The 10,455-nt window shown below is 50.6% G+C and overlaps 2 protein-coding genes across 5 annotated transcripts in view; one reads left to right on the forward strand and one right to left on the reverse strand.

Moving 5' to 3' along the window:
- Positions 1–2,438, forward strand: part of ABR (ABR activator of RhoGEF and GTPase) — a 37,233-nt gene extending 34,795 nt beyond the window's left edge. For all 4 annotated transcript variants that reach the window (XM_051635611.1, XM_051635612.1, XM_051635613.1 and 1 more), the window contains one exon: positions 33–2,438. In XM_051635611.1, coding sequence (XP_051491571.1) covers positions 33–122 — 90 coding nt within the window. In that variant the 3' untranslated portion in view covers positions 123–2,438. The remainder of the gene's footprint in view (positions 1–32) is intronic.
- A 1,209-nt stretch (positions 2,439–3,647) lies between these two features.
- Positions 3,648–7,009, reverse strand: TIMM22 (translocase of inner mitochondrial membrane 22). The gene is made up of 4 exons (XM_051635615.1): positions 6,747–7,009; positions 6,104–6,300; positions 5,048–5,120; positions 3,648–4,251 (listed from the first exon to the last, which is right to left on the reverse strand). Exons 1-4 carry the CDS (start codon positions 6,973–6,975, stop codon positions 4,175–4,177), a joined length of 576 nt encoding a protein of 191 aa, XP_051491575.1. The 5' UTR covers positions 6,976–7,009; the 3' UTR covers positions 3,648–4,174.
- Positions 7,010–10,455: the final 3,446 nt, after the last annotated feature.

A 10,455-nucleotide genomic window follows, 5' to 3' on the forward strand; every position in this document is an offset into this window, starting at 1 on the left:
TGACCTAACACCCCCCCATTTGCCTGCTACAGGTCCAGGTCCTTCTCTACTACCTGCAGCATCCTCCCATCTCCTTCACCGAGCTGAAACGCAACACACTTTACTTCTCCACGGACGTGTAGCTGGCAGGGAGAAGGCACCAGCTGCAAACACTCCCAGGTCCCTGCTGGGGGACATAGACTGGATTGCAGTCCCCCCAGGGAGACCGGCCCGGACCCAGGATGGTGCCACCTGCAGCTCCTGTACAATCGTGTACCAGTGGCCCGGTCCCTCCCAGGAGCCGTGCTTCTCTGTAAAGTAGTCGTGTCTTATGTCCCTTCTTGTGTTCAAGAATTGTTTTTATGTATATTTGCTCAACAGAAGAGGTAGTGACTGACAACGGCTGTGGACACAGGCTTCCCCCTCGGCTAGTTTTCTCCTGGACTCCTTTCTGCCCGCTCACTCCTACAAGGCACCCCTCATCTTGCCCAGCTCCAAGCCTGCAGTGTCCCACCAGTGCCTGTTTTGCTGCCCAGCTCCCCTGTCCCACGCCTGCATGTGCAGCACCGACTCGCTTCAGAGGCTGGGAGCTCACGGGCTTCCCTCCCCGCTGACGGTGACAACCAGCTCTGCTTTGTCTTGCTGCCTGTGCAAACCTTGGACCCTGTGCCTGGATCCTGCCCTGGCCCAAGCAAACCTGTGACCACGAGAGCAGAGGAGCAGGGTGCTGCTTCCTCCTGGCCACATCTCTTCTGGGTGCTTTCAGGCCAGTCCCCTCTTGCAGCTCTTGCCCTGTGCTTTGCCTGTGTGCGTGTAGCGTGGCGGTGACTTCCCTCGCTGTATCTCACCTCCAAGGAGTGTTTTGGGGTGACCCATCACACAAGGCTGGAGCAAGAGGTGCTGTGCTGGTCTCGATCCACGGCAGGCTGGAGGTGCCTCTGGCACCAAAAAGGTCCCATCAGGGCAGGTGGATCCCACAATTTGCCCCACAAGCCCTGGCAGATAGGGAGCAGGGTCCCCGCTGTTTCCATATGCCCGTATCTCTGCTGTGGCAAGGCACTGTAAGAGCTGCCAACACTGCCTGTGTCCTGTGACAGCCTGCCAGGGCACCAGCATTCCCACTGTGGCCACAAAAACAGGGAGGGGTCAGTTGTGGTGTTTTGTTTTTTTTTTAACCCCTCTTTAGCCTTCCTCACTGCCCTGGACACCAGGCAAATGGCAGCACATGGCCTTGTCTTGGTGCTATCCTGGTTGCCAGAGGCAAGTGCTCTGTGGCACCCAGCCTGGAGGGCAGCACAGAGAGAGGGGAGGAGGAAATCCTCCATGGCCCTTGCTACCGAAGGGCTTCATTTGCTCTTTCTCACAAAGCAGCTGCTGCTGGGCTACAGCCATGCCCAGCCAGCCCAGGTCCGTTTTAGTCAGTGGATCCAGTGCTTGGCCATGGGCTGATGGCTGGAGCTGTCATGCCACGTCCCAGGGCAGCACAGCCACATGCCTGTGCTCCCTGCCAGGCTGTGCTCCAGCTGCTCCAGTGCCTGGCTCCCAGTGTGACCCCCACCGTCCCACACTCACAGGTAGGTGTTGGTACCTGTTGGGACACAAAACCTTTCGCTCTGTGAGCCGAGTCCGTGTTCCCGTGGGAAAAGCCCCCTCCCCCCCCCTTCCCGCTTGCATTGGGCCTGTGCTCGCCTGTGCCAAATGGAGATGGATGAGAAGTGACCAAGCCTGTCCCTGCTAAGAGCAGCTTTGCCTTTACCCTCCTGACTAACAGACTGTTCCAGGTAGAGCCCGGCCACCCGCCACCGACACACCAGGTATGTCCTAAGCCCACCTCCCCAGGGAAGGCAGCATCTGCCAGCCCCCCACCAGCAAAGTAACTAAAGGCGGGGACATCTTCCAGTCCCCCTCCAAAGGGCTCACACTCCAGACTCTGCTCCTCTCGACTACCAGCTAGACAGAAGGGAAACAGCATTGCAGAAAATAACCAGGCATCTGTCTTGGCCCTGGACCCAGTAAGGAGGCCGAGGTTTAAATCTGACTGCACAACGGATCCCTCTGTGTGTGTCTGATTTGTTACATGTGTCCAAGACTGTCCATGATTCTGTCATTCCAGATGGAGACTCTGTACAGCCAAATCCACCCCCCCTCCATGCAGCAGTGGCTGGAGGCCTGGTCCACACAAGCCCCAGCTCAACAGGCTGTGGCTGTCCCTGTGACTGGCTTTTGCTTGACCCTACAGGAAGGATAAAAAAAACACAAGGGGGGGTTGGACTCTTGCAGCTACAGGTAGAATAGAACTGTTAATTAATATTTGACTTTCAAAAGTTGTTAAGGATATATTTTTGTTTGTGTTCTGTTTCAATTTCTGTAGATTATAAACTTTAAATGGCTGTAAACCATGTGAGGAAGGAAAAAAAAAGTTAATAAAAATGCAAAGCCCCAACATTTGCACAAAAGGAGCCCCCCAGTGTTGGTGTTTGCACTACCTGGTCACCTTGCCATCACAGCTGCTCTTTCTGTCATGGAAATCTTGCTAGTTGCACTTCAAGCCAGTGGTATAAGCACAGGCATTGTGTCAGGCAATCTTTTAAAGAGACATCTTATGGTCTCGGCTACATTCTTGAATTTTAGTACATTCTGGAGGGGAAAAAACCTGGACTGTCTGGAGCCAGCCTGTTTAATCAGGCCAGAATTACTCAAGCTTACAATTCAGCTGACTTGCATGGCCCCTGGCCTGAGGACACTGACAAGGCACAGAGAGGGACATCAGGTGATCCGGGATCCTCATCTGATAGATCACATGGGGCTTTCTCCCTCATTTTCCCACGTGGGAATGGGAGACAACATGCCTCCAAACTGACCACCCTACCAGCCAAAGCATCCTGCTTGTGGTGCTCTTCCAGGTAAGCCAGGGCTGACGCTATTCCAGGATATCAAACTCTGGATGCAAAGGAGGGGAAGTGGGTGGGAGAACCCCTATTAGGTGTGTGTGCACTGAATCTGAAATCCTGTTGCCTCAGATGAGGAGGGGATTTGGTGGGGGGGTAGGTGTTTTCCCTTGCATAGTGGCTGAGTGAAGGTTAAAAATCAGCCCAAAAACTAACCTAAGTTTAAAAATGACCCCCCTGAGGTCTAAGAACAAAGCTTGGTTAGAAGAGCAAGAGGTCCAATATAGATGCAAATAAAAAAAGGGGAGCAGCTCCTTGAGCTAATTGGATGTTTTGACATTAGTACCAGTGTCCTGCAGAAATAACACTTCAGTTTCCACAGTGTAAGACTGGGGCACTCAGGTGGTACAGGGCCATGATGGGAAACAGGCTGGATGCTGAGTGAATACCCAGTTATCTGTCTAACAGTGGTTTATTCTCACAACTCTGCCTTCTAGTCTCACTATCAAACTGCTGGAAGTAATGGTGTAGCCTGTGGCAGTTAAAGCAGCAGCAAGATCATTTGTACTCTTGCAGTGAGGTTAAATCAGGCTAGCCAAGTGGCTACAGAAGTTATACTTCTGCAACAACCTCTTCTTTTCCCCTTAAACTGTTTTGTTCATCTGCCAGTAACCACATGGTTCTAAGGTTCAGGATTCTTTTTTTGCTTTTCCATTTAAGACGTGGTAAAGAAATCTGGCTCCCATCTCTGTATTTGAAAGAAGACAAGTTGCACAGATGGTGGTTTGTCTTCAGCTGGTATTTTAAGAAAAGCCTGGAACAAACTTATTTCTCCACAGGATCTTACCTCTCCCCAACAGAGTAGCAAGCTGCAAACTGTCAACCGTTAAACACTTGCAGCACGTTCAAGCTCCACGGTAAACTAAATCACTGCATTTCTTTTTGAAGCTTTCCTCCTGCCTCTTTTGATGCCAGCAACAGTCTTAATCAAAATCAGACCCAAAGGATCGAAAAAAAATCAAGAGTCCAGGCTTGTTTCCTGGAAACTGACAGTCAGCTGATCCCTCCTGGAGATACTGCTCACTGTGCCTGGCTTCGTCCTCCCGCGTCTGCCCGGAGCATCGCGCCAGGGCTCCGAGCCAGATGCTTGTTAGTCATTCAGGAAGAGCAGCCAACAACATCCAGCTGGCACTGATGAGGAGTCCAGAGGCAGTGGAAAGGTAAGCCTGATGGTTCTTCTGCCGTGATGCAGGCTCTTAGCAGCAGCACTGGAACAAATGGGAGGTTGCTCCCAAGGGATCCCGCTGCTACCGCAGGTAGTAATCAATGGCGGCGGAGAAAGCGGCGAAGCCGCCGCAGCCGATCAGCCCGGCCTTCAGACCAGCTGCAAGCAAAGAGGGGAGGAGAAGAGGACAAAACAGGAAGGTTATTTTATTTCCCAGTAACTTACACTGTGCTGGCTCCTGCAGGAACTTGGTGGTCTGCTACCAGGTCCAGGACAGACACAACAAGCTCAGTTAGAAGCACCTTCAGGAGCAACTTCTTTTCTGTGGACAGGTGTGTTTTTCTTAAGGAGAGGTGAGAGAAGTTTGATATTTCTGAGGAGCAGAGCAGCTCTCTTCCTAAATGCTTGTTGTTTTTTTTTCTCCAGATACTGTAAGCAGTCAGGGCTGCCCAAAGCCCCACTAGTGCCTGCTGATCAAATAGTTTAATAGTCTATTTGATCTGACACAGGAGAAAGGAGGGAAGCATTTTACATACTGTGCAAATTAACAGAGTTACTGCCAGTGAAATAAGTTACATGTAAGTGGAGCTCTGTTATCACCAGAGCTGTAGCTTCAGAGTGGCTCAGGATGTATTTTTGGCTCCCTCCCCACAACACCCCAGAAGAATATGGATACCTAACACCATTTCCTGATTTTTCTTTCAAGTTCCTTCTGCTGATTTTCCTCCTCTCTCACTGTCCTGTATACAACCAAGCCTCCACTACCCACATGTATCTTTCAAGCTGACAGGAAAACAACAGAGCAGTTCTGCCTGTTTGGAGACCACTCACATGTCAACGTCACCATAACCCCATGCACAGAGATTTGCAGGGTGTGTTCCATGAAAAACACCACATGCCACCTAGCCCATTGCCAGTCTTATCCCAGAACTCCTTCACAGCTGGCACTACCAACCTCTGAAGCCAATTGCTCCTCCTGTGATGCAGCCACTAATAACACTGTTCTTCCAGTCTGACTTCCCACGATACTGTGGAAATAAATACCAGAGTCAACAAGGAAACAGGATAAACGCCCACTACCAGTCCTAACAAAAAGAGATTAAATGACCTTCCAGCCCCTGCTCAGCAGAGGATGTTTTTCCCTCTGTTCTCAGCAGATGGCCCCCACACTCTCCAAGAAAAGACTTGCAGGGCCAGAAGGGGAAGGGACGGGTCACTGGGAGAGGGAAGACAAATCCATGTAGTGCAATGCAGTGCCAGGCAGATTCTCAGGTGAGCCGATTCAGGCCCCAGTACAGACATATTAAAGGCACGATAATCACAGGAGTGCAACACTGATCCTGGCCATGCAGCCTGGTTCTCAGCACAGGTGAGAGCCACAGCACCCTGCACACAAAGATGTGCCATTTCCATAGGCAGAGCAGGCTGGTTTGTCACCAGTGCAGAGATCTCTTTGTTCTGCTCCACTGTGCGAGCAGATACATTTTTCTTCTAGGTGATTAAGAAATAATTATCTTTCAATTAAAAAAAATTCAATTCATAACACCCTAATTTTCCTATTTAAGAAAACGGATTATAGATTTACCACTGAGCTGCACAAGGTCATTTCTAGCTGTAGGGGCAAGAAGAAAACAGGCTTGTTACTTAAGAACTTTGATCAAAAGATCCCTTTCCGCATATGGAATTTTTAGAGGCTCAAATTACCAGGTTGCAACTCACAGTTTCAAGTTTTAAAGTAAGGTACTTGTAGCTAGGGTTTCAAGAAGCAATGGCTAAACTTGCCAATACATTCAGGGCTTGAACTGAAAAGGACTTTGCTCTTCTCCTAATTCTGTCAGAGAACAGCAGTTCTGAAGACAGGTCTCAAAACTGAAGAGCTCTGATGGCCAAGAACAAACTATCCCACACCCTCACTCTGCTGCAAAGGGGATAAATATACTTACTTGGATCTAATAAAAGAGATTAAGTGTACAAGAAAGCATTTTGTAATGCTTAAAAAGTTACTACTCACAGATTCTACCACACACTCAGTGCAGGAGAACATGGCGCCCACGATGGCGAAGTTCTTGGCGTAGGAGATGCCTCTCTGCCCCATGTCTTTGAGGACCTCTTTTGCAGTTGGTGTTCGATACGGGTCCTTGGGATCAAACCCAACATTGGTGTCGATGCCAGCTGTGAAGACACCAAAGGCACCTCCCAGAACGAACCCTGTAAAAAGAGAAAAGAAGAAAGTAAAAGTAAAGCAAGCTGTGGCTTGGGTTGGAGCAGCTCTGCTGCTCTGGAGCTCCTCTGCTCCCTCTGGCACCGCTGCAGCAGGAAAGGGCAGAGCAGGAGCACAGCTGCCCTGTCTCTTGACACTGCAGGCACTGTTGCTGGCACCCTCCTTGCTGACAACCCGAGGAAAGGCCGTGAGCGCCTTCCTTTGCAAGGAAGGGACAGAACCCTCCCTGGGATCTGTGACAGACTCTGGAAGACGCTTAGACGGAGAAAAATTAAACACAGGGGACCCTGCGCTGCAGCCTCTTCTCCACCCTCCCCTTTCCCGACGCCACGAGGACCCCCCGCCCCCCGATCGCTCCCACAGCTGGCTGCCCCGGCCACCGCTCCCCCTCAGCACCTCGCCCCTCCGGCTTCTCCCGCCGCCCCCGCCGCACCTCCCACGCAGGCCAGCACCGCCTTGAAGGCGCAGCTCTCCATGGCCCGCTCCACCATCTTCTGCTCCTCGCTCTTGGGCGGGCTGGGGATGCCGCCGAGGGCCGCGGGGTCCCAGGCGCGGGGTCTCCGCTGCTCGCCCACCAGATGCTGCAGCAGCAGGCTGTACTGCAGCGGCGGCGGGGGCGGCTCCGGGCCACCCGGACCTGAGGGGGACGACGCTCCCGCCATGACCGGCCTCGGACACCCCAGCCGGCTGCACCCCGCCTCCCGGCCCGCTCCCGGCGGGCGCGGGGGCTCATGGGAGCTGTAGTTCCGCTGCCCACCAGCGCCGCCCGCTCCTCGCCGCTCTGGGACTACAACTCCCGGCAGGCCGCGCGGCGGCGGGACGTGGTGGGTGTGTCGCGCGGCGTCTGACGAGGTTGCCCGCCGGGGACTACATTACCCGGCGCGCCCCGCGGCAGCCCCCTGGCGGCCGCTGGCGCCGCGGCAGGTGAGGCGGGGGCTCCGCAGCATCCCCGCGAGCGGCGGCAGGTGAGCGCGGGGCGGCAGCGGGCTGGGGCTGGGGCTGGGGCAGCTCGGCGGCCTCGTCTGGGGTGGCTCCGGGATGGGGGAGGGCTGAGGTGCCGCAGTGCGGGACTGAGTGTCTCTGCCCAGGCTCCAGGTGCGGGGAGGGGGCGGGCAGCTCGGAGGTGCCGCGGCTGAGGCGCTGGTGTCTGGGGGACAACAGGTCCCGCAGCCTTTCTCCGTGTCATCCCCCCTCTGGAGCGGCGGGACGAGGCCGGAGCGTGCCCTGGGGAGGGCAGCGGGTCCCGGGGGTCGCGGGGTGAGCGCCAAGCCCGCAACCCCTGCCCGCGTCCGGGCCCCAGGCAGGGCCGGTTCGGTGCTGCGGGGCCCCTCAGGTGCTGCTGGCGGGCCCTGGGGGCGGGAGCCCCGCGGCTTAACCCGACGGCCCTCGAGCGTCGTCTGAGGTGAGAGCTGAAGAGGCCCGGGGCACCTCGGCGCGCGGGCTGGGAACAGCGATCTGCGCTGTTCCATGTTTTCCACAGGCCAGGTGAAAGCGCTGGGGTGTCGGGCCATCTCCGGTAGCTTTTTGGAGCGGCCTCTGGCGTAAAAGGTAGCTTTATTTCAGGATCTGTGTGCCTCAAAAGGGCTTAGAGAATAACCAGGACCTGCCTTCACCTCACAAAATGCCAGCTTCACCTCACAAAATGCCAGCTTCACCTCACAAAATGCCAGCTTCACCTCACAAAATGCCAGCTTCGCTCGTGGCAAATCGCGTCGAGGCCTTGACTCTTAGGTGGTTGTTCCCTTTTGGTAATGAGGTGAGAGATGTTTCTTTTATGCTTTTTACCCCGGTAAACAAGGTGCTGTGAACATTAAAAATCTTCTAGGTGCTTTGCTTGTGTTGCACTTTGCTTATCTTGGTTTGCTTTTGTGTTCTTGTGGACTAGAACTGGTTTCCTGTTCAGCTCCGCACAAGCGAAGAGAGATGTGCCTTAAAAATAGCTTCCTTGGCTTCTTTTTTTGGATATGTTTCTATTTTAATTTTCAAAGGTACCTGTCAGGTTTTAACCCCTGAAAAATAGCTGTGATGGTTTCCATAGGATGCTTTGAAGTCGATTTGCTAATTATTTTGAAACAATGCATTGAGTATGAAATCTTCCTGATACCTTGAAGTGTCTCTTTAGAGATCCCAAAGTAACCAATTTACTTTCTTTTTCATCCTTTGCACTTTGTCTTGTTTAAGCCTTATTTTAGGACTGGATAGGTAGGGTCGAATAACGTTTTAAATTTATGGTTTTGCCACTTACATGCAATAAACGGTATCATTATATGTCCGCTTAATATTTCATGATATGAAGTTAGTTTTCAACAACTTTCCTTTTAAATTCCACTGCCCTCTACTGGCTGGACCAGCCGGGTCCACCTGCCCGGTGCTCTTCCCTCTCTTTTTTTTTTTTTTTTTAAAAACTCCTTTTTTTGTTTGTTGGTTTTCTTTTTCTAAGGTCAGAAACAGTTGCAAAGCTTTCTGTGAAAACCTGCTAAAACGGTGACTTTACAAGGCAGAGAAGGTTGCTGGCAGGATGGTCTCCCTAAGGAGCCCTGAACTGTAGATTTCAATCTTCTCCTTGATCCAAAATAACCTAGTTGGGCTGATCTTGAAGTCACACTGCAAAGCCTATTTTCCAAAGGCATAGAGGGGGAGAAAAAAAAGATATGTTGGATTTAGAATTTGAACACTGAGAGTTTGCATTTATAATTGGAACATTGTTTTTACTTTATTCTCTTTGTTTCTGAGGTTTGGAGAAAATGCTGGGTTACTATTTGGTGGTAAATTTCGTATTTGTAAAAAAACATTTCAAATACAATACTTTATCAATAAATATTGTAAAACATATTTCTGAATATTCATATTAATAAAATATTTCCTCCTTAGGTGTTTAAATAGTTTTCTCCTTTCCCCTTCGTGCTGTTCTTTGTTCTACACATGAGCAAACGCACACGCTTGAGTGTTTGAATCGCCTCATCTGCATCAACAGACTTTTCATGTGAGTGAAATCAGATGGAGGATTAAAGCTTGGAGCAAGAATCTGAGACTTCAACACATCTTTGATAAATTGTCCAAATGAAACTATCAGCTCTTTCTTTTCTATAAGCCTGTGAACCTTGATGATTGCAGCCGTGTGTAGCCAGTGACTTTGCCTTCACCAGGCTCTTGCTGTCTGAATGCTCTTCCTCTTGGAGTTGTTCAGTCCAGTATAAGACCTTGGTTATTTTTAACCTTGCCAGATCCAGATGAAAGGTTTTCAGGTCCTGTGAGTGTGCCTCTCTCCTGTCTGATGGCTGCAGGAGGTACAGCTGATCATGAGGTTTTTCTCAGCCTGCAGTGGACCTGATGCACCAACTTGCTCAGCGGCTGTTTCAGCAGAGGGCAGCACATGGGGATATTAAATAATCATGTTTCACTTGACCTTTACAGTGACTTAGTCCTTCTCCCACACTTCAGTATTCTCCAGACAGAATAAGCCTTGAAAATAATGAGAGGTTTTGTCTGCAATCCTGTTTTTGCATATTTGTCTTAGTTGTAGAGCTCTCAGGTTTTGAATAGGCTTTGACTGTCATTTTTGGCACAGCTATTAAAAAAAGTTTTCATAGCACTCAACTTTATTTTGTGAAACTGCCAGTTCCAGAGTCTTTTCTGAAGTTATCTAACTGAACAGGAAGTGGCTGAAAGTGGAAATAAATAATAATTAGATTAAATCCATTATTTTTTGCTCATGCCTACCTGTCAGCACCTTTTGCCCTTACCAGAGCTGGGATGATCTAGGGGAATGAGAGGAAGAGGAGGTAAAATGACTATTTTTATGAAAAAAAGAGGTTTTCACTCACACTACAAGCAGAAGAAAGGGGTTTTTTTTCCTTCTGAGGTAGCAAGGCTTTCTTCCATGTTGGAGAATACTGTCACTACCATGGCAAACAGCTGCAGTATTGCAAAAAGGTTATATTGTAGCTAGATGGCAGGTATTTGGGAGTTAAAATTGAAAAGGCATCTGACTCACTGACTTTATTAATTTCTTTAGGTCAATATAAGAGAGACTGCAGAGAGAGATTTCAATAAAATCTCCTTTTAGGATCAGCAGACTTGTTCCTTGTGACTCTGGTAACAGAGAAGGGGCAGGATGTGGGTTTTCAAGATGATTGTTTGAT

This window comes from Apus apus, chromosome 18, assembly GCF_020740795.1.
Source record: "Apus apus isolate bApuApu2 chromosome 18, bApuApu2.pri.cur, whole genome shotgun sequence".
NCBI classification, from domain to species: Eukaryota; Metazoa; Chordata; class Aves; order Apodiformes; family Apodidae; genus Apus; species Apus apus.

What these genes read in the sequence shown, in the direction of transcription:
- TIMM22 (XM_051635615.1), bottom strand. Translation starts at nt 6,975, where the DNA reads ATGGCGGGAGCGTCGTCCCCCTCAGGTCCGGGTGGCCCGGAGCCGCCC. An exon ending in CTGAGTGTGTGGTAGAATCT is followed by an intron (nt 5,121 to 6,103) that starts GTGAGTAGTAAC and finishes TTATTTCCACAG; the next exon opens with TATCGTGGGAAGTCAGACTG. An exon ending in AGGAGCAATTGGCTTCAGAG is followed by an intron (nt 4,252 to 5,047) that starts GTTGGTAGTGCC and finishes CTTTGCTTGCAG; the next exon opens with CTGGTCTGAAGGCCGGGCTG.